We start from the raw sequence: 23,344 nt of genomic DNA on the forward strand, positions 1-23,344 counted from the left end.
TCAATATAACTTGGGCCCGGTCTTGGCGAATTTTCCTCAGAACCAGAGGAATCAAGGGTATGGGAGGAAACGCATAAAGGAGTTGCGAGTCCCAACTCAACTGAAACGCGTCTCCGAGAGCTCCTTGCATCGGAAACTGGAGACTGCAGAACGACGGGCAGTGAGCATTCTCGTGAGTGGCGAACAGATCCACCTGAGGAGTCCCCCATGTCCGAAAGACGTGACTAACCACCTCCGGGTGAAGCCTCCACTCGTGGTTGGCCGAGAACTGCCGACTGAGACAGTCTGCACGTACGTTCAGAACCCTGGCCAGATGATTTGCCATCAGACAAATCTGGTGGTCCTGAACCCAGGACCAGAGACGCAGTGCCTCTCTGCAAAGACATTGCGACCCCACTCCTCCCTGTTTGTTGATATACCACATCGCAGTCGTGTTGTCCGTCAGGACTTGAACTGACATGACCACGAAGGGAAGGGAGGAAGGCCTTGAGTGCTAAACGTATGGCCCGCAATTCCGAAAGGTTGATGTGAAGCAACCTTTCCTCTGGAGACCAAAGACCCTTGACCTCCAGGTCCCCCAGATGAGCTCCCCACCCTAGAGTGGAGGCATCCGTTATCACTGTGGCAACCGATGGAGGTAGTTGAAAGGGCTTCCCTTGAGACAGATTGTCCTCCACGCTCCAACAAGACAGATCCGCTGCAGTTTCTCTGGAGATCCTCACTGACTTCCCAAGATCTCCGTTGTGCTGATACCACTACCTGCGGAGGCACCACTGGAGTGCCCTCATGTGCCAGCGTGCATGGTTGACCAACAGAATGCAAAAGCAATCAGACCGAGCAGGCGAAGGACCTTCAGGACTGGAACCGCTCCATTGTGAAACAAAGGTATCATTTCCTGTATGTCGCGAATCCTTTGAGGTGGGAATGCACGACACACAGTAGTGTCCAGTATCGCACCTATGAACAGGTTGCGCTGGGAGGGCACCAGGTGAGATTTGGGTACATTTATTGAAAAACCCAACCTGTGCAACAACTGAGTTGTCTCTTGCAGATGATGGAGCACCTTCTCCGGCGACTCTGCTTTGATTAGCCAGTCGTCCAGATAGGGGAACACAGGAATCCCCGACCTTCTGAGATGTGCTGCCACCACAGCCATCACCTTGGTGAAGACTCGAGGCTCAGTAGTAAGTCCAAACGGAAGGACCGCAAACTGGTAGTGTTGCAAACCCACCGTGAAACGGAGATACTTCCTGTGCGACTTCATGATGGGAATATGAAAATACGCATCCTGCAAGTCGATCGACACCATCCAGTCTTCTTCCAGCAGCGCTTGAAGAACCTGTGCAAGGGTGAGCATCTTGAACTTCTCCTGTTTCAGAAAGAGGTTCAAGATCCTGAGGTCCAGGACTGGACGAAGTCTGCCATCCTTCTTGGGGATCAGAAAATACCGGGAGTAGCATCCCTAACCCCTCTCCTGCTCCGGAACCACCTCTATTGCACCCTTTCTGAACAGTGCCAGGACTTCTTCCTGTAAGAGAAGTAGGTGGTCCTCCGAACAATAACCTTGGCAAGGAGGGTAATTGGGAGGAAACTCCCGAAAGGGAAGAGCATACCCATTCTCTACGAGATTGAGACCCCAAAGATCTGATGTAACCGATTCCCAATCTCGTAGAAAATAGGTAAGCCGACCCCCTACAGGACCCGCATGATCCAGAATGGTGGATCTAGGGCTGCTTTGCTGTTGTAGGTGGGGGGTGGGTATTAGAGGAAGAAGTTGAGGAGGAGGAGGCTTGACGACCTCGGGCACGACCCCTTTATTTACCTCTGTAGGACTTGTACTAAGGATTCTGTTGTTGCTGCTGCTGTTGGCTATGCCTATAGGCACGAAAGGTAGACCTACCAAAACCCCTGAATTTCTTGGTGGAAGAGTCTCTTGCTTGTAAGCCTAAAGACCTTGCAGTCGCCCTGCTATCTTTAAACCTTTCTAGGGCAGCATCAGCCTTTTTCCCAAAAAGGCCTGTGCCATCAAAAAGCAAATCCATTAGAGCAGCCTGGATATCAGATGAAAATTCAGACGATTTTAACGAAGCGGCTCTCCTAGTGGCGACTGATGAACTCATTCTAGCCACAGAGTCCGCCGTGTCCATGCCACTCTGAATCACCTGGCGAGCTGCAGCCTGCGTGTCAGATACAACTTCATTGAAATTCTTCCTGTCCTCCTCCGGAAGCTGAGATGACAACTGCTTAACGAGTCCATCAAAGCGTGCACATATCTGCCCAGCAGACGAGTAGCATTCGTAGATTTCAAGGCTATGCTACTTGACGAGAACACTTTTTTGGCATTCTGGTCCAATTTTTTCGAGTCCTTATCCCCTGGAACTTGGGGAAAAACACCAGCCTACTTCTTAGAACAAGCCGCCTGAACAACCAGACTTTCTGGCGAAGGATGGGAGGTTAAGAACTCAGGATCACCAGGTGCCACCCTATAGCGTCTTGCCACAGTCCTAGACACCGCAGGAGCAGACAGGGGCTTTTTCCAGACTTCCATTATTGGTTCAGTAAGAGCCTCAGTGAAAGGGAGAGTTGGCTCAACAACTGAAGAAGGTGAATGTAGAACCTCAGTCAAGATGTTAGACTTAAACTCCACAGAAGGCAAAGTCAAGTTCAGCAGATCTGCAGCCTTTTTAATCACAACGTGGTATGGAGCCACATCCCTAGAGGATCTGCATCAGAAACTGCAGGCAACCCCCACTCTGGAGAAAATTCCAAACCACTTGCACTATGCAGATCCTCATAATAATCATCCTGATCCTAAAGTTCTCCTTCCTCTACTTCTGGATCCTCATACTCCTATTCCAAGAGACCAAGAGACCCTGTGCTCTACGCCTCGACCACTCCAACCGGACCGAAGTCGTCGGATCCGGTAGCGACTCTGACGGAGCTGGGGCCGGCGTCGAGTTAGGAGCTGGACAGTCTGAGGATGGGAAGCTGGAACAGGCGTCAAATCCCGAATCCGATCCCGAGGTCGCTCCGGAGTCGGCGAAGCAGCGCGCGGAAAAACTGCATAAAAGGCGCCAGGGCGTATGCTTGAGGTACGCCAAAGTTATAAGACAATGGACCATGGGACCAGCCGGTGCACCAGCGGGGTACATTGCCCTGGCATACACGCCATATATTGCATTTAGGAAATGCGAGGGGTCCTGTCCAGGACCAGGAAACGAAGGGTACGAACCCACTGGCTGCCCTAGAGGAGGCTGCACCGGAACCGTTCCTTCATGACCCTCCTGCTCTTCGGGGTGATGCACCGGAGTCGTCGGAGCCCGAGTATCTTCATCGTCTTCTTCCTCATGTGCCGAAGTCGGACACGGATCCAGAGTCAGATCCAGACTCGCACCCGGAGATGGCCTCGAGACTGAAAAGGCGAGGCCTCACCTTCAGGCTCACGAGATGGTGATGGTGACATGAAGTCCTTAAGATGCCTATGAGATGAAGACCTCTTCTTCGAATACGACTCCCTGCCGGAATGATGCCTCAAACTATGCATCTTCCTCTTATGTTTTTTCTTCGAGGATCCAGAAGCATGTCCCGAAGCAGACTTCGACGCCGACTCCGACCGGGACCTTGATCTCGATCTTGTCTTCGACGTCGATTTCGACTTCGACCTCGAGCGTCTGGATCTTGACCTCGAAGGCCTCTTGGCATCCTTTCCCTTTACCTTGGCTAGAAGGAATTTAGCCTCTCGTTCTCGCAGAGCCTTCGGGTTAATCTTAGAACAGGAACGACAGCCTCCGACGTCGTGGTCCGAGCCCAGACACCACAAGCAATCATCATGCGGATCGGTAATGGACATCATCCTGGCACACGATCCGCACTGCTTAAACCCTGTCTTCTTCGACGACATCTTCGGCTAAAGACAGTGGCTCGAGAAGATACAATAACACAGAAATAGCAACAAAGTTACTATCTACAACACTAGAGATCCCAAAAAACCGTTAGCGTTGACGATGCGGAAAAAAGGGAACTGATGTCATCACGCCGACGTAGGCCTAAAAAGGAGTCTGTGGCGTCATCCGGAGTCGCGCGCGATGCCGTGCTCCTGTGACGTCGTCCACGCCGGTGTGCTACATAAGAGTTTTCCGAACGTTGCTGGCGCAGGGGGATATTCACAAAGTGAGGAATCCACTGGCAGATGTATCTATCGGAAACACTTCTCTGGAAGAGTCTTGCCACAGACACACTGCTCTGAAAGGGTCTTGCATGCCCCAGACACACTGCTCTGGAAGAGTCTTGCTTGCCCCAGACACACTGCTCTGGAAGGGTCTTGCTTGTCCCAGACATACTGCTCTGGAAGCGTCTTGCTAAGCCCAGACACACTGCTCTGGAAGGGGCTTGCTTGGCTCAGACACACTGCTCTGGAAGGGTCTTGCTTGCCCCAGAAACACTGCTCTGAAAGCGTCTTGCTTGGCTCAGACGCACTGCTCTGGAAGGGTCTTGCTTGGCTCAGACACACTGCCCTGGAAGCGTCTTGCCTCAGACACACTGCTCTGGAAGGGTCTTGCCTGCCCCAGACACACTGCTCTGGAAGGGTCTTGCTTACCCCAGACACACTGCTCTGGAAGGGTCTTGCTTGCCCCAGACACACTGCTCTGGAAGGTTCTTGCTTGGCTCAGACACACTGCTCTGGAAGGGTCTTGCTTGGCTCAGTCACACTGCTCTGGAAGGGTCTTGCCCCAGACACGCTGCTCTGGAAGGCTCTTGCTTGGCTCAGACACAATGCTCTGGAAGAGTTTTTCTGGCCCCGGACACCCTGCTCTGGAAGGGTATAGCCCCAGACACATTGCTCTAGAAGGGTCTTGCTTGGCCCAGACACACTGCTCTGGAAGGGTTTTGCTTGGCCCAGACACACTGCTCTGGAAGGATCTTGCTTGCCCCAGACACACTGGTCTGGAAGCATCTTGCTTGGCTCAGAGGACATTTCTTTAAAATTCACCTTGACCCAAGGACAAACATACAACTGGCAGTACCTTGCATGTGTTGCATAAACAGAGCTTGCTGCAGCATTGGGTTGGGGCTTAAAATGGTTGCACGAGTCGTTGCCCGCAGGGTCATCATTTGTGGCTGCTGCTGTTGCGGTGGGGGCTGCTGTGGGGCAGGAGGTTGCTGTGGTGGAGCCATCACCCTGAAAAGATACAAAGAATAAAGCACTGATTTCTAGAAAAAAATATGAAACAAACTAAACAAGCACAGATAAACGTACAGCACGCTACCATGGTGGGTTCAGGACAAAGAAGATGACCCCCGTTAGGACAATATTTCCATGCTTTGTTTTTACGCCATCCCATTGGTGAAATTAGTCGCACTAGGTGACCACTCACTAGCCTTCTTTCAAACCTCACTGGGGTCCGAACTATATTGGTACATTCATTTTACCTTTCTCTTATCATCTTTACATATCTCACCAGTGATTGGTCAGCATTATGCAAATACCTTTAATAAATGTAGATAAGGAGTAAGTGACGCTTTGAGGCGGATTCGCCGGTTTCTCAGCAGTCCTGAGTGCGAGAGAGTGGAAGGTCCGCGGATTTGAACTCATACAGAGAACAATCGTGCAACACAACCACAAAGCGCAAAAACATTTGAAAAACAGGACGCCCCAAGACAAAGGACCCGGAGGCTTTAATAGTGAATATTTTAGAGTGCTAACGCTGTGCTCGACACACCCAGCTCGATTTTATATGTCCTGTGCAGCACTATTGATGGAGCTCCTTGATTGTTGGGTTTTGCTGTTTGGAAAAGCAAAACAAATCTATCAAAAGATTCATTTTACAAATATGCATCCGTAAAAATACCAAAAGCACTGTGATCTCCGGCTTCAGTATCCACAGGTGGGGCACCTGGTTGGGTAGCCAACACCAGGTGGATTTAGTCCCACATGCTTAGCATCCGGCTGGCCGACTGAAGTCCGTACAATGTGTGGAGGGAATTGCCTGGACGCCTGAAGTCCATACATTGTGAGGAGGGCATTGACTGGACGCCTGAAGTCGACACAATGTGAGGAGGGCATTGCCTGGACGCCTGAAGTCCATACATTGTGAGGAGGGCATTGACTGGACGCCTGAAGTCGACACATTGTGAGGAGGGCATTGACTGGACGCCTGAAGTCGACACAATGTGAGGAGGGCATTGGCTGGATGCCTGAAGACCATACATTGTGAGGAGGGCATTGACTGGACGCCTGAAGTCCATACAATGTGAGGGGGGCATTGGCTGGATGCCTGAAGTCCATACATTGTGAGGAGGGCATTGACTGGACGCCTGAAGTCGATACAATGTGAGGAGGGCATTGGCTGGACGCCTGAAGACCATACAATGTGAGGAGGGCATTGGCTGGACGCCTGAAGACCATACAATGTGAGGAGAGCATTGACTGGCCGCCTGAAGTCCATACAATGTGAGGAGGGCGTTGACTGGACGCCTAAAGTCCATACAATGTGAGGAGGGCATTGACTGGACGCCTGAAGTCCGTACAATGTGAGGAGGGCATTGACTGGACGCCTGAAGTACATACAATGTGAGGAGGGCATTGGCTGGACGTCTGAAGTCGATACAATGTGAGGAGGGCATTGGCTGGACGCCTGAAGACCATACAATGTGAGAAGGGCATTGACTGGATGCCTGAAGTCCATACAATGTGAGGAGGGCATTGACTGGACGCCTGAAGTCCATACAATGTGAGGAGGGCATTGACAGGACGCCTGAAGTCCATACAATGTAAGGAGGGCATTCGTTGGACGCCTGAAGTCCATACAATGTGAGGAGGGCATTAACTGGCCGCCTAAAGTCCATACAATGTGAGGAGGGCATTGGCTGGACGCCTGAAGTCCATACAATGTGAGGAGGACATTGACTGGACGCCTGAAGTCCGTACAATGTGAGGAGGGCATTGACTGGACGCCTGAAGTCCATACATTGTGAGGAGGGCATTGACTGGACGCCTAAAGACCATACAATGTGAGGAGGGCATTGGCTGGACGCCTGAAGTCCATACAATGTGAGGAGGGCATTGACTGGACGCCTGAAGTCCATACAATGTGAGGCTGGCATTGCCTGGCCGCCTGAAGTCCATACAATGTGAGGAGGGCATTGACTGGACGCCTGAAGTCCGTACAATGTGAGGAGGGCATTGACTGGACGCCTGAAGTCCACACAATGTGAGGAGGGCATTGACTGGACGCCTGAAGTCCACACAATGTGAGGAGGGCATTCGCTGGACGCCTGAAGTCCGTACAATGTGAGGAGGGCATTGACTGGGCGCCTGAAGTCCATACAAAGTGAGGAGGGCATTCACATGAAGAAGGGTCCAGCACCCCCCCAGAGCCCCTGCTTGTTGCCAAACTTTAACAGAAGCATCACTAGCCCTCTGGGCCTCCACATTCCAAACTGGGAACTGATCATTTAAGACAGGGACTAATTAGATCCTCAAACTTAGATAATTTAGGAGACCTCGTAGCTAGGAGGAGGGTCCCAAGCATTAGAATAAACGTGACCAGCTGAAGACACCAGAACCCACCACCACGATGGGGTGTGTGAAGTCAAGAGGTGTGCAGGAGCCGCATTACACATGGGCCCATTGTCCTTCAAATGGGGTGCTCGATGGAATGATGCTGCCCCCAGGGTAGCTGCGACCTCGTGCTGCCCTGGGGGAAGCGCATTTACGTGAAATACAGAGCGGCTGCTTTACAGCTGCTCCTTGTTTGACTGAGCAGGCGCCACCCACCTGCACTTCTAAAGAGGATGTCTGTCTTTACCCCCTGCAGAGGTCTGGCACACTGTAAGTGCGCCTCCTGAGGGCTTCTTTGCCTCACGTCGTTAATACGGCCCGGGCGAGAGGCTAAGGGATTCCTTATTTGCATAGAGCACCCCCCATGCAAATGAAGGGACGCCCCCTTGAAGATAGCGCTGGCGTTTTATGTGAATCAGTGTTACAGAAGGGGCCGTACAAGCACCTGCAGCATCTTCTGTAATACCAAAATGCCCGGGGGCCCTTCATGTACGACTGCCCCAGGTGGTGGATGAAGGATCCTGCAGATGATGGCATTTGCTGCTTTGGTGATAGCTACTGGATCACAGAGATCTCCCTAGGTGTGGGCAGATCACTCCTCAGAGGCAATCTCCAGAGAGAACCTAAATCAGCTAGGCCTTGCCATGGGTTTGCTACCAGTCAGGACCGTTTCTCTCCCCTCTAGGAAGGTCAGATCCTCTTTTACTAGTCACTCACTTTAGCAAGGGTTCTTCCACGATCCAGGGTTTGTCCCAGCCCGCACGGCAGACAGAAAGCAGCCACAGTCCTGGCTTTAAGAAGCGTCTTTTCTCAAACTGGTGTGAAGGGTCTCATCGAAGTCCAGAGGATTTCAAAGTTACAAGTTTGAGGAAGGCACACCCCTCCTCTACCTCCTCCTATCCAGAGGAAGTGCATTATGTTCTTTTGGAGGGTCGGTGTAGCATGAATCATATTTCAGGCCAGTCAGGGCTGATCAAGAGCAGGATTTTGAGGGACTCTTATTGGAGCAGCCACCGACATCGAGTTGATTGACAGTCAAACGCATCTGAGACTGCGGGAAACCCATACAAGACCATGGGAGGGAATGGGAGTTCCCAGTCAACAGGGACAGCTTCCAAGGTGACCAACATATAGACCCGCCGTACGTGCAGCACCCACATAAAAAGCCAGCATGCCCTACCAGAGAAGCCCACTCATGGGCACCAGAGGAACAACATGTGAGAGACTTGGACCAGCCGTCGGTGGTCTCCACACTGGGGTGAAGGGAGAACAGTCTCCTCTCCTTTGGAGTAGATTTTCCTCCCACCATCAGTTAGAGGAAGCAAGAGTCCACCTCACCCGTGTTTGCGATGATCTTTAGGCGTAGCTCACATCAAGAGGGACCAGCCCCTCCAATGAAGAACAAGCACAGCAGGTCAGCAGAGAAGTGGTCAGGAAAGGGGCAGCTTAACAAAGGCATGCAGAGAAGAGGAGTAATGGTCAGGAAAGGGGCAGCTTTACAAAGGCATGCAGAAAAGAGGAATGGTCAGGAAAGGGCAGCTTTACAAAGACATGCAGAGAAGAGGAATGGTCAGGAAAGGGGCCAGCTTTACAAAGGCATGCAGAGAAGAGGAGGAATGGTCAGGAAAGGGGCAGCTTTACAAAGGCATGCAGAGAAGAGGAGGAATGGTCAGGAAAGGGGCAGCTTAACAAAGACATGCAGAGAAGAAGAGGAATGGTCAGGAAAGGGGCAGCTTTACAAAGACATGCAGAGAAGAGGAATGGTCAGGAAAGGGGCCAGCTTTACAAAGACATGCAGAGAAGAGGAGGAATGGTCAGGAAAGGGGCAGCTTTACAAAGACATGCAGAGAAGAAGAGGAATGGTCAGGAAAGGGACAGCTTTACAAAGACATGCAGAGAAGAGGAATGGTCAGGAAAGGGCAGCTTTACAAAGACATGCAGAGAAGAGGAATGGTCAGGAAAGGGCAGCTTTACAAAGGCATGCAGAGAAGAGGAGGAATGGTCAGGAAAGGGGCAGCTTTACAAAGACATGCAGAGAAGAGGAATGGTCAGGAAAGGGCAGCTTTACAAAGGCATGCAGAGAAGAGGAGGAATGGTCAGGAAAGGGGCAGCTTTACAAAGACATGCAGAGAAGAGGAATGGTCAGGAAAGGGACAGCTTTACAAAGGCATGCAGAGAAGAGGAATGGTCAGGAAAGGGACAGCTTTACAAAGGCATGCAGAGAAGAGGAATGGTCAGGAAAGAGGCAGCTTTACGAAGACATGCAGAGAAGAGGAATGGTCAGGAAAGGGACAGCTTTACAAAGGCATGCAGAGAAGAGGAATGGTCAGGAAAGAGGCAGCTTTACAAAGACATGCAGAGAATTAGAGGAATGGTCAGGAAAGGGGCAGCTTTACAAAGGCATGCAGAGAAGAGGAATGGTCAGGAAAGGGACAGCTTTACAAAGGCATGCAGAGAAGAGGAATGGTCAGGAAAGAGGCAGCTTTACAAAGACATGCAGAGAAGAGGAATGGTCAGGAAAGGGGCAGCTTTACAAAGACATGCAGAGAAGAGGAATGGTCAGGAAAGGGGCCAGCTTTACAAAGACATGCAGAGAAGAGGAATGGTCAGGAAAGGGGCAGCTTTACAAAGACATGCAGAGAAGAGGAATGGTCAGGAAAGGGGCAGCTTTACAAAGGCATGCAGACAAGAGGAGGAATGGTCAGGAAAGGGGCAGCTTTACAAAGACATGCAGAGAAGAGGAATGGTCAGGAAAGGGACAGCTTTACAAAGACATGCAGAGAAGAGGAATGGTCAGGAATGGGGCAGCTTTACAAAGGCATGCAGAGAAGAGGAGGAATGGTCAGGAAAGGGCCAGCTTTACAAAGGCATGCAGAGAAGAGGAATGGTCAGGAAAGGGGCAGCTTTACAAAGGCATGCAGAGAAGAGGAATGGTCAGGAAAGGGGCAGCTTTACAAAGGCATGCAGAGAAGAGGAATGGTCAGGAAAGGGGCAGCTTTACAAAGACATGCAGAGAAGAGGAATGGTCAGGAATGGGGCAGCTTTACAAAGGCATGTAGAGAAGAGGAATGGTCAGGAAAGGGGCAGCTTTACAAAGGCATGCAGAGAAGAGGAATGGTCAGGAAAGGGGCAGCTTTACAAAGGCATGCAGAGAAGAGGAATGGTCAGGAAAGGGCCAGCTTTACAAAGGCACGCAGAGAAGAGGCGGAATGGTCAGGAAAGGGGCAGCTTTACAAAGACATGCAGAGAAGAGGAGGAATGGTCAGGAAAGGGCCAGCTTTACAAAGGCATGCAGAGAAGAGGAGGAATGGGCAGGAAAGGGCCAGCTTTACAAAGACATGCAGAGAAGAGGAATGGTCAGGAAAGTGGCAGCTTTACAAAGACATGCAGAGAAGAGGAGGAATGGTCAGGAAAGGGCCAGCTTTACAAAGGCATGCAGAGAAGAGGAGGAATGGTCAGGAAAGGGCCAGCTTTACAAAGACATGCAGAGAAGAGGAATGGTCAGGAAAGTGGCAGCTTTACAAAGACAAAGAGAATAGTAATTCCACGCAAAACATCTATTGCCTCGTGAACCAGAATGCACTCTTGGCCAAATGTACAAGTTTTGTATGAAGAGTTACCCCATGCTGGAACACAATAAATAAACAAAAGCAGGAGGATGTCATGTAGAGGTAGGCGGCAGCAAATGTCCTGGTGACTTACCGTCCTGCACCATGGAGGCCAGGATTGAGTGCTGGTGACTTACTGTCCAGCTTAGTGGAGGACAGAGTGGGGTGCAGAGGTGGGCAGCCAGTGTCCTGGTGACTTACTGCCCTTCATGGAGGACAGAGTGGGGTGTAGAGGTGAGCAGCCAGTGTCCTGGTGACTTACTGCCCTTCATGGAGGACAGAGTGGGGTGCAGAGGTGGGCAGCCAGTGTCCTAGTGACTTACTGCCCTTTATGGAGGACAGAGTGGGGTGTAGAGGTGGGCAGCCAGTGTCCTGGTGACTTACTGCCCTGCATGGAGGACAGAGTGGGGTGCAGAGGTGGGCAGCCAGTGTCCTAGTGACTTACTGCCCTTTATGGAGGACAGAGTGGGGTGTAGAGGTGGGCAGCCAGTGTCCTGTTGACTTACTGCCCTTCATGGAGGACAGAGTGTGGTGCAGAGGTGGGCAGCCAGTGTCCTGGTGACTTACTGTCCAGCTTCGTGGAGGACAGAGTGGGGTGTAGAGGTGGGCAGCCAGTGTCGTGGTGACTTACTGCCCTTCATTGAGGGCAGAGTGGGGTGTAGAGGTGGGCAGCCAGTGTCCTGGTGACTTACTGTCCAGCTTCGTGGAGGACAGAGTGTGGTGCAGAGGTGGGCAGCCAGTGTCCTGGTGACTTACTGCCCTTCATGGAGGACAGAGTGGGGTGCAGAGGTGGGCAGCCAGTGCCCTGGTGACTTACTGCCCTTCATGGAGGACAGAGTGTGGTGCAGAGGTGGGCAGCCAGTGTCCTGGTGACTTACGGCCCTTCATGGAGGACAGAGTGGGGTGTAAAGGTGGGCAACCAGTGTCCTGGTGACTTACTGCCCTTTATGGAGGACAGAGTGGGGTGTAGAGGTGGGCAGCCAGTGTCCTGGTGACTTACTGCCCTTTATGGAGGACAGAGTGGGGTGTAGAGGTGGGCAGCCAGTGTCCTGGTGACTTACTGCCCTTTATGGAGGACAGAGTGGGGTGTAGAGGTGGGCAACCAGTGTCCTGGTGACTTACTGCCCTTTATGGAGGACAGAGTGGGGTGCAGAGGTGGGCAGCCAGTGTCCTGGTGACTTACTGTCCAGCTTCATGGAGGACAAAGTGGGGTGTAGAGGTGGGCAGCCAGTGTCCTGGTGACTTACTGCCCTTCATAGAGGACAGAGTGTGGTGCAGAGGTGGGCAGCCAGTGTCCTGTTGACTTACTGCCCTTCATGGAGGACAGAGTGGGGTGTAGAGGTGGGCAGCCAGTGTCCCGGTGACTTACTGCCCTTCATGGAGGACAGAGTGTGGTGCAGAGGTGGGCAGTGGGCAGCCAGTGTCCTGGTGACTTACTGTCCAGCTTCGTGGAGGGCAGAGTGGGGTGTAGAGGTGGGCAGCCAGTGTCCTGGTGACTTACTGACCTTTATGGAGGACAGAGTGGGGTGCAGAGGTGGGCAGCCAGTGTCCTGGTGACTTATGGCCCTTCATGGAGGACAGAGTGGGGTGTAGAGGTGAGCAGCCAGTGTCCTGGTGACTTACGGCCCTTCATGGAGGACAGAGTGGGGTGTAGAGGTGGGCAGCCAGTGTCCTAGTGACTTACTGTCCAGCTTCGTGGAGGACAGAGTGTGGTGCAGAGGTGGGCAGCCAGTGTCCTAGTGACTTACTGTCCAGCTTCGTGGAGGACAGAGTGTGGTGCAGAGGTGGGCAGCCAGTGTCCTGGTGACTTACTGCCCTTCATGGAGGACAGAGTGGGGTGCAGAGGTGGGCAGCTAGTGTCCTGGTGACTTACTGCCCTTCATGGAGGACAGAGTGGGGTGTAGAGGTGGGCAGCCAGTGTCCTGGTGACTTACTGCCCTTCATGGAGGACAGAGTGGGGTGTAGAGGTGGGCAGCCAGTGTCCTGGTGACTTACTGCCCTTCATGGAGGACAGAGTGGGGTGCAGAGGTGGGCAGCCAGTGTCCTGGTGACTTACTGCCCTTCATGGAGGACAGAGTGGGGTGCAGAGGTGGGCAGCTAGTGTCCTGGTGACTTACTGCCCTTCATGGAGGACAGAGTGGGGTGTAGAGGTGGGCAGCCAGTGTCCTGGTGACTTACTGCCCTTCATGGAGGACAGAGTGGGGTGTAGAGGTGGGCAGCCAGTGTCCTGGTGACTTACTGCCCTTCATGGAGGACAGAGTGGGGTGCAGAGGTGGGCAGCCAGTGTCCTGGTGACTTACTGCCCTTCATGGAGGGCAGAGTGGGGTGTAGAGGTGGGCAGCAAGTGTCCTGGTGACTTACTGTCCAGCTTCGTGGAGGACAGAGTGTGGTGCAGAGGTGGGCAGCCAGTGTACTGGTGACTTACTGCCCTTCATAGAGGACAGAGTGTGGTGCAGAGGTGGGCAGCCAGTGTCCTGGTGACTTACTGCCCTTCATAGAGGACAGAGTGGGGTGCAGAGGTGGGCAGCCAGTGTCCTGGTGACTTACTGCCCTTCATAGAGGACAGAGTGGGGTGCAGAGGTGGGCAGCCAGTGTCCTGGTGACTTACTGTCCAGCTTTGTGGAGGACAGAGTGGGGTGTAGAGGTGGGCAGCCAGTGTCCTGGTGACTTACTGCCCTTCATGGAGGACAGAGTGGGGTGCAGAGGTGGGCAGCCAGTGTCCTGTTGACTTACTGCCCTTCATGGAGGACAGAGTGGGGTGTAGAGGTGGGCAGCCAGTGTCCCGGTGACTTACTGCCCTTCATGGAGGGCAGAGTGGGGTGTAGAGGTGGGCAGCCAGTGTCCTGGTGACTTACTGCCCTTCATGGAGGACAGAGTGGGGTGCAGAGGTGGGCAGCCAGTGTCCTGGTGACTTACTGCCCTTCATAGAGGACAGAGTGGGGTGTAGAGGTGGGCAGCCAGTGTCCTGGTGACTTACTGCCCTTCATGGAGGACATAGTGGGTGCAGAGGTGGGCAGCCAGTGTCCTGGTGACTTACTACCCTTAATGGAGGACACAGTGGGTTGCAGAGGTGGGCAGCCAGTGTCCTGGTGACTTACTGCCCTTCATGGAGGACATAGTGGGGTGCAGAGGTGGGCAGCCAGTGTCCTGGTGACTTACTGCCCTTCATGGAGGACAGAGTGTGGTGCAGAGGTGGGCAGCCAGTGTCCTGGTGACTTACTGCCCTTCATGGAGGACAGAGTGGGTTGCAGAGGTGGGCAGCCAGTGTCCTAGTGACTTACTGCCCTTCATGGAGGACAGAGTGGGTTGCAGAGGTGGGCAGCCAGTGTCCTGGTGACTTACTGCCCTTCATGGAGGACAGAGTGGGGTGTAGAGGTGGGCAGCCAGTGTCCTGGTGACTTACTGCCCTTCATGGAGGACAGAGTGGGGTGCAGAGGTGGGCAGCCAGTGTCCTGGTGACTTACTGCCCTTCATGGAGGACAGAGTGGGGTGTAGAGGTGGGCAGCCAGTGTCCTGGTGACTTACTGCCCTTCATGGAGGACAGAGTGGGGTGCAGAGGTGGGCAGCCAGTGTCCTGGTGACTTACTGCCCTTCATGGAGGACAGAGTGGGGTGTAGAGGTGGGCAGCCAGTGTCCTAGTGGCTTACTGCCCTTCATGGAGGACAGAGAGGGTTGCAGAGGTGGGCAGCCAGTGTCCTGGTGACTTACTGCCCTTCATGGAGGACAGAGTGGGGTGTAGAGGTGGGCAGCCAGTGTCCTGGTGACTTACTGCCCTTCATGGAGGACAGAGTGGGGTGTAGAGGTGGGCAGCCAGTGTCCTGGTGACTTACTGCCCTTCATGGAGGACAGAGTGGGGTGCAGAGGTGGGCAGCCAGTGTCCTGGTGACTTACTGCCCTTCAAGGAGGACAGAGTGTGGTGCAGAGGTGGGCAGCCAGTGTCCTGGTGACTTACGGCCCTTCATGGAGGACAGAGTGGGGTGTAGAGGTGGGCAGCCAGTGTCCTGGTGACTTACTGCCCTTCATGGAGGACAGAGTGGGGTGTAGAGGTGGGCAGCCAGTGTCCTGGTGACTTACGGCCCTTCATGGAGGACAGAGTGGGGTGTAGAGGTGGGCAGCCAGTGTCCTGGTGACTTACTGCCCTTCATGGAGGACAGAGTGGGGTGCAGAGGTGGGCAGCCAGTGTCCTGGTGACTTACTGCCCTTCATGGAGGACAGAGTGGGGTGCAGAGGTGGGCAGCCAGTGTCCTGGTGACACTGTCCAGCTCCGTGGAGGACAGAGTGTGGTGCAGAGGTGGGCAGCCAGTGTCCTGGTGACTTACTGCCCTTCATGGAGGACAGAGTGGGGTGTTGAGGTGGGCAGCCAGTGTCCTGGTGACTTACTGCCCTTCATGGAGGACAGAGTGGGGTGTAGAGGTGGGCAGCCAGTGTCCTGGTGACTTACTGCCCTTCATGGAGGACAGAGTGGGGTGCAGAGGTGGGCAGCCAGTGTCCTGGTGACTTACTGCCCTTCATGGAGGACAGAGTGGGGTGTAGAGGTGGGCAGCCAGTGTCCTGGTGACTTACTGCCCTTCATGGAGGACAGAGTGGGGTGTAGAGGTGGGCAGCCAGTGTCCTGGTGACTTACTGCCCTTCATGGAGGACAGAGTGGGGTGTAGAGGTGGGCAGCCAGTGTCCTGGTGACTTACTGCCCTTCATGGAGGACAGAGTGGGGTGTAGAGGTGGGCAGCCAGTGTCCTGGTGACTTACTGTCCAGCTTCGTGGAGTCTAGAAGGTTGATGTGAAGCAACCTTTCCTCTGGAGACCAAAAACCCTTGACCTCCAGATCCCCCAGATGAGCACCCAACCTTAGAGTGGATGCATCCGTTATCACTGTGGCCACCGATGGAGGTAGCTAAAAAAGCTTTCCTTGAGACAGATTGCCTTCCACGCTCCACCAAGACAGATCCGCTGCAGCTTCTCTGGAGATCCTGACTGACTCCCTGAGATCTCCGTTGTGCTGATACCACTGCCTGCGGAGGCACCACTGGAGCGCCCTCATGAGGAAGCGTACATCGTTGACCAACAGAATGCAAGAAGCCATCAGACCGAGCAGACAAAGGACCGTCAGGACTGGAATGACTGCTCCATTGTGAAATAAAGGAATCATTTCCTGTATGTCGCGAATTCGTTGTGGAGGAGGAAATGTCCGACATACAGTTGTATCCAGTACCGCACCTATGAACAGCGGAATCAGTGGTGCTGGGGGAAAAGCGTACGCAAATCTGCCTGACCAGTTCATCCATATCGCATTGCCTTGTGACAACGGATGAGGGAACCTGGCGGCAAAGTACTGGCATTTTGAGTTTTCATTTGTGGCAAACAGGTCTATCTCTGGGTGCCCTCACTGCCTGAAGAATGGTTGGAGAAATTGGGGGTGAATCTCCCGTTCGTGTAGTTGCTGGCTGTGCCTGCTGAGCAGTTCTGCAATCTGATTGTCTTTCCCTGGGAGGTGTTCTGCCAGGAGAAAGATATCTTTTGGAATTGCCCACTTTCATATGCTCTGTGCAAAGTGGGACAGTTGTGGAGAGTGTGTTCCTCCCTGTTTCTGTATATAGTACATTGCTGTTATGTTGTCCGTCCGGATCAACACAGTCTTGCTATACAAGTATTTCTGGAATGCTTTCAGGGCTAGGAATATCGCTAGCAACTCTAGTTGGTTGATATGCAGTTTCTTTTGTTTGATTGTCCAGAGCCCTTGTACTGTGCAGTGAAGGAGGTGGGCTCCCCAGCCTGTCAGTGATGCGTCCTCTGTTAATACTAGTTGTGCAACCGGCTCTTGGAACAGTCGCCCCTTGAAAAGGTTTTGTTGGTTCCACCACTGCTGAGAGTTGTGAACACTAGGTCTTTTAGTTGTCCTTGAGCCTGGTTCCACTGCAGTGCTAGGCATTCTTGTAATGGACGCATGTGAAGTCTGGCATGGGGACAATGAATAGACAGGAGGCCATCATGCCTATGAGCTTTATGAAGACTCGAGCTGGAAGAGTGTGTTGTGGCAGAAATTTGCGAATGAGCATCTGCATGCTGGCTATCCTCGCTGAGTTTGGGTATGCCTTTGCTACTGAGGTATCTATAGTAGCTCCCAGATATTGTTGTATGTGGGATGGTTGTAGATGCGATTTTGGGTAGTTTATGGAAAACCCTAGTCTGTGTAGCAGCTGAAGTGTTTGAGACGTGTCTCTTGCACACTGTTGGTACGATTTTGCTTGTATCAGCCAATCGTCTAGGTACGGGAACACATGGATGTGTTGCCTCCTGAGATGTGCAGCTACTGTCGCTAAGCATTTTGTAAACACTCTTGGAGCCGTGGTTGCCCCGAAGGGGAGAACCTTGAATTGGTAGTGTTGACCTTCTATTGTGAACCTGAGGTATTTTCTGTGAGCTGGATGGATGGGTATGTGAAAATACGCGTCCTTGAGGTCCAATGTTGCTAGGAAGTCTCCTTGCTGTAGCAACAGGAGAACTTGCTGTAGTGTGATCATATGGAAGTGTTCCGACAGTATGTATTGATTTAGGGGTCTGAGGTCCAATATTGGTCTGAGTGAAACGTCCTTCTTTGGAATAAGGAAGTATAGGGAGTATACTCCTGTCCCTTAGTGTTGGAAAGAGACTGGCTCTATGGCCCCCTTTTCCATCATGCATTTCACCTCTTGTTGTAGCAGGGTGATGTGTTCTTTGAACATAGGACGGTGTATGGGTGGTATGTTTGGTGGGGTAGAGGTGAGTTCTAGGCAGTAGCCAGATTGGATAATTTGTCTCACCCACCTGTCCGTGGTAATTGCGTGCCAGACAGGTAGGAACTGTTGGAGTCTGCCTCCGACCGGTGTTAGGTGGTCTGGAGGTAGCGTGATGAAGTCACTGTTTTGTGGCAGTGGAGGCTCTGGTGTTATTGCCTCCACCTCCTCTCCCCTTGTTATTGTTGCCCCTATAACTACTCTGTTGGAGTTCTTGTTAAAGGAACCTTGGGTGTTGCCTTTGTATGTGAAGTATTGCCTTGTGTAGCTGCTCTGTATGAGGAGCGTCGAAAGGAACCTCTGTGTTGCTGAAACTGCAATGCACCCATTGATTTTGCAGTTTCTGTGTCTCTTCATTTTGTCTAGAATGGTGTCAACTGCAGGGCCAAAAAGGAAGTCTTGATTGACTGGTTGGTTAAGAATGGTGGACTGCACCTCGTTCTTAAAGCCCGAAATTTGCAGCCATGCATGTTGTCGTAGTAAAACGCTAGTGTTAATAGACCTGGCTGCAGTGTCGGCTGCATCATGCGCACATTTGATGGAGGCGTTTGTAATACATTTTCCCTCCTGTATGAGGTCATTCGCTTGGGTTTTAAAAGGCTCAGGCAGGTGTTGCATTAAGCTTTCAAGCTGGTCATAGTGTGCTCTGTCGTAACAAGCTAGCAGAGCTTGTGTATTCGCAATTCTCCATGAATTGGAGGCATGTGATGCTACTCTTTTACCCGAGGCCTCTAGTATTTTGGACTCTTTATCAGGACAAGGAGCCTCCCCTGTTGTCTGTGAGTTGGCCCTTCTGCATGCATTAGCCACTACCAGTGAGTCTAATGGTGAATGACCTCTGATATAGGTAGGGTCTGTGGGGGCTGCTCTATATTTCTTTTCAATCCTGGGATTGATTACGCTGCCCTGGCTGTATCTTTAAATATATCAGGCGCGTGTTTTCATACCCTCTTTAGCATAGGAAGTATTCTGACGTTTTTTTCCGAAGTAGGGAAAAGTGTCAAATAAGAAGTCTTCGTCTATAAGGTCATTGTGCATGTAAACGTTGTGGTACTGCGCGGCCCTGTCTATTAGTTGGTTGAAGACAATGGTGTCGTCAGTAGGTGACGGCTTTGTTGTGTATGAGGGGACGTCAGGGATGGGATGCGTGTCATATGGGTCAGTTGGCTCCCCCCATGGTTCATTTTGGGGGTTAGGATCCTCTGGATAGTCATAATCATGCTCAGGATCTTGTCCTGTGTCGCCCTCATTGTCCCCATAGTGAGAAGGAGGGTAAGGAGCCAAAGGCGTAGTAGGCATAGTGGGATAGAAAGGAATGAAGGTTCTAGAGGGAGAAGTCCCAAAGTCCTTCTTCTTTAGAGGAATGGGGGCATGAGAGTCAGTGTTCAGTGGTCTCTTCTTCCTGTGTAGGATTGTGACTATACCAGTCTCAGGAATAATATACATCTTAGCCTGGTCGTCTGATGGATCTGGATGGAAGAGTTCTTCTTCCACTGTCCGTGGCTGTGTCTTTGATTTCTTCGGCTAAGTCTGTTTTGGATCGACTATTGCCTCTGGGTCGATACCCCCTTCTGTGTCGACGACCTTTGGTGGCGTATTGGTTTTCCTCGGCTCGGACCTTTTGGTCGGGTCGACGAGTGATTTCGGATCAACCGGGTTTTTCGGTTTGCCACGCTTTTTGTGCTCGACAGTTTTTTTCGGTTGACTGTCCTTTGTCGAGTCAATGGCTTTTTTGGGATCGACCAGTCTCTTTGGAGCACTTGTCTTTGGTTCGATAGCCTTTTCCGGCTGGATCACAGGTTTCGATACGGCACTCTGGTGCCGTAGACTGAACAGGTAAATCCACTGTTCATGGAATTGTCGTCAACGGGCTCTCCGTCGATGAACTTGTCGTCGACGGGCTTTTCGTCAATGTCGTCGACTGGCTCTTCGTCTACAGGCTCTTCGTCAATGGGACAGTCGTCGATGGTGTTGTCGACGGGTCAGTTGACAACTGCGTCTTCGTCGACGATGGAGGCTTCGTCGACGGTACTGTCGTCGACGTGGACTTCGCCGCTGACTTCGTCGACGAGGTTTTCGTAGACGATTCTTCGACGACGGTCTTCTTAGAAAGGATAGTAATCCTCGTCGACAGTATAGGAGAGGTTATAGACGTCGTCGAGACAGTGTCCGTCGACGATGGAGCAGAAGAAGTGACAGAAATCGTTGACGGAGGTAAAACCGGAGATTTTGAGAGGCTTTTACTCAGTTTTTAAAGACCCCTTCTTAGACTCCTTGTGAGCAGAGGACTGAGGAGACAGCGCTGACCCAGAGGAAATGAAAGGAGACCTCTGTAAAGGGTCAGAAGTACAGTGAAAAGGTTTATGGTGTTTTCTACCATACTTGAAGAACTGTCCTGGGATCTAGCTCTCTTGCTAGAAGTTGAGGCTCTATCATCCTCCTCAGCGGAAGAGGATTTGAGCCACAACAGCACTCTTACCTCCCTATCCCTAAGGAAAGGTACAGCAATTTTTGCAATCTTTTGCCTCATGGTTAGGGTAGAGGCAGTAGATGCAATCCTTATGTTGATCATCAACATGGACTCTCGTCTTCTTGCAGGTTCTGCAGGGTTTGAATAAAGCTTTCTTGTCAGACATCATGGAATAAATAAAGAAAAACTGAATGGCACTCAGGGAGGCTCCCTTCCATACGACCTGCGGTGAAAATCTGAGGAGAACTGGCTCTGCTGAGAGTGTTCTAGAGGGTGCTGATAGCTGATTGGTTGGGGCCAACTTTTGGTTCTTTTACCATGATGAGGTAGATAGGCTGCTAAGATCTAGGTCTCAGGCCTTTTCCTTTGGGCCTACTACTATTACCCTGACCCTCTGGGCCGGTCACCCCACGCACCGCGCACACTCCCCGTGAGTGAGCTCAGGCTGCCCTCCGTTCCTGCCGAGTGCCGCCCTGCCCGCAGCTGTGCTCCTGGCCCTCGACCGCTGTTGCTGCATTTGCCCTGTTGCCCTGTGTTGTATTATCCTTGTGTTAATTTTGTTCTTTGTTTAATTTTGGTATATTTCTCCCCCTGTTGTATTAATTTTGTTCCTTGTTTAATTTTGGTGTATTTCTCCCTCTGTTTGCCCCTTGTTGTGCCCAGCCCCTGCCTGCGTTTCCCGCCACCTACCTGCACCCCGCCGCTGCCCCCCTGCGGCCCCGCCCCCTTCCCTCTGTGGCCGTTCCCATTCGCTGCCCCGCTCCCGCCTCCCAGCTGCTCCTCCCTCGCTCCGCCCCCCCCCCCACTCTCCACATATGGCAGAGTGGCAAACGCGCAGCGGGCGCGCCAAAGGTAAGCCTGTCTGCGCTCGTCCGCGCCTGGACCGCGCCCAGTGCCAGGACCCCTGGCCCCCACCGACACAAGATGACCCTACAAACCTACGACGCCGCGGCCCTCAACGCACTCAATACCGGCCGGACCCCCACCTGCTGCCGGGCCGCCCCGAAACGCTTCCACGGACCCTTCACCTGCACAACCTGCAAGTTCACCTGCCTCCGAACATGCACCGTGCCCGCCAAGCCAAACCCCAGCAGCGACCTCAAGTGCATCCTGCTCAACACCCGCTCCGTCCACAGACACGCCGTCGAACTCTGGAACCTGCTCGACACAACATCACCAGACGTCGCGTTCCTCACTGAAACATGGATGAACGCCTCCTCAGCCCCCGACATCGCCATCGCCATCCCGGATGGATACAAGATCATCAGGAGGGACCGCGTCAACCAGACTGGGGGAGGCATCGCCATCGTCCACAAGAACACCATCCGCATCACGACCGACGCCGACGACACCTACACCGCCGCCGAACACCTCCACTTCCAGATTCACACTGACCCAAAGACGACCCTCAGAGGCACCCTCATCTACAGACCCCCGGAACCACGCACACAATTCAGCGAAGACATCATGGACTTCATCAGCCCACACACCCTCCCCTCCGCCGACTACATCCTCCTAGGGGACCTCAACTTCCACCTGGAGAACAACGAGGACCAAAACACCGTCACCCTGCTGGACAACCTCGGACTCAAGCAACTGGTCAACACCCCCACCCACTACGCCGGCCACACGCTTGATCCCGTCTTCTCATCCAGCAAGCACATCGCCTTCAGCCACTCCACCGGACTTCACTGGACAGACCACAGCTGCGTCCACTTCAGCTTCAGAAAAACCACTACCCATCACCACCCGCAACAGGTTCCGCACGGAAGCTGGAGCAAGATCACCGCCGACCAACTCACCACCTCCCTCAGCCAGAACCCACCTGCCAGCACACCGGACCCCAACGAAGCAGCCCGCAACTTCACGCAGTGGCTGACCGCCTGCGCCGACGACCTCACACCACTGAAGAACCCTACCAGCAAACCCAGAAGCAAGAAGGCCCCCTGGTTCACCGACGAACTCAAGGACTCCAAGAAGACCTGCCGCACCCTCGAGAAAGCCTGGCTCCTCGACCAGACCACTGACAACATGACCGCCCTCAAACACGCCACCCGCAAGCACCACCAGCTCATCCGCACCACCAAGAAGAAATCACTGAAGGATCGACTGGACAACAATGCCCGCGACAGCAAGGAACTCTTCAGCATCGTCAAGGAGTTCTCCAACCCCAGCACCGGCAACAGCGACATCACCCCATCACAAGATCTCTGCGACTCCCTCGCCTCGTTCTTCCACCGCAAGATTGCCGACATCCACAACAGCTTCGGCGCACCATCCTCGCACCCAACCGTCGAACCAACGCACCCCACCGCCACCCTCCGCACCTGGACCGCGGTGACCACCGAAGACACAGCCTGCACGATGAACACCATCCACTCCGGATCTCCGACTGACCCCTGCCCCACCACGTCTTCAACAAGGCAGACTCCACCATCGCACCCCAACTCCGAGACGTCATCAACACCTCCTTCGACACCGCCACCTTCCCGGAGGGCTGGAAGCATGCCGAGCTCAGCGCCCTAATGAAGAAACCAACAGAGGACCCCACCGACCTCAAAAACTTCCGCCCCATCTCGCTCCTCCCTTTTCCTGCCAAAGTCATCGAGAAGATCGCCAACAGACAGCTTGCCGCCTTCCTCGAGACGAATGGATCCCTCGACCCCTCGCAGTCCGGTTTCAGAGCCAACCACAGCACCGAGACCGCCCTCATCGCAGCCACCGACGACATCCGAGCCCTTCTCGACAACGGGGAAACAGCGGCATTCATCCTCCTGGACCTCTCCGCCGCGTTCGACACTGTCTGCCACCGCACCCTAGTCCAACGCCTCAGCAACACCGGCATCCAAGAGAAGGTACTGAAGTGGATCATCTCGTTCTTCGCTGGAAGAACACAGAGTCCGCCTCCCCCCGTTTCGTTCCGAGGCCACCGAAG

At 53.1% G+C, this 23,344-nt stretch overlaps 1 protein-coding gene across 2 annotated transcripts in view; it reads right to left on the bottom strand.

Annotated features, from left to right (window-relative positions):
* CIZ1 (CDKN1A interacting zinc finger protein 1) overlaps positions 1-23,344 on the bottom strand; it is a 748,675-nt gene that overhangs the window by 690,584 nt on the left and 34,747 nt on the right. For both annotated transcript variants that reach the window (XM_086924896.1, XM_086924897.1), the window contains exon 3: positions 5,025-5,179. In XM_086924896.1, the coding sequence (XP_086781022.1) occupies positions 5,025-5,179 (155 nt within the window). The remainder of the gene's footprint in view (positions 1-5,024; positions 5,180-23,344) is intronic.

The sequence above is a fragment of the Lissotriton vulgaris genome, chromosome 5, assembly GCF_964263255.1.
Source record: "Lissotriton vulgaris chromosome 5, aLisVul1.2, whole genome shotgun sequence".
In the NCBI taxonomy this organism is placed as follows: domain Eukaryota; kingdom Metazoa; phylum Chordata; class Amphibia; order Caudata; family Salamandridae; genus Lissotriton; species Lissotriton vulgaris.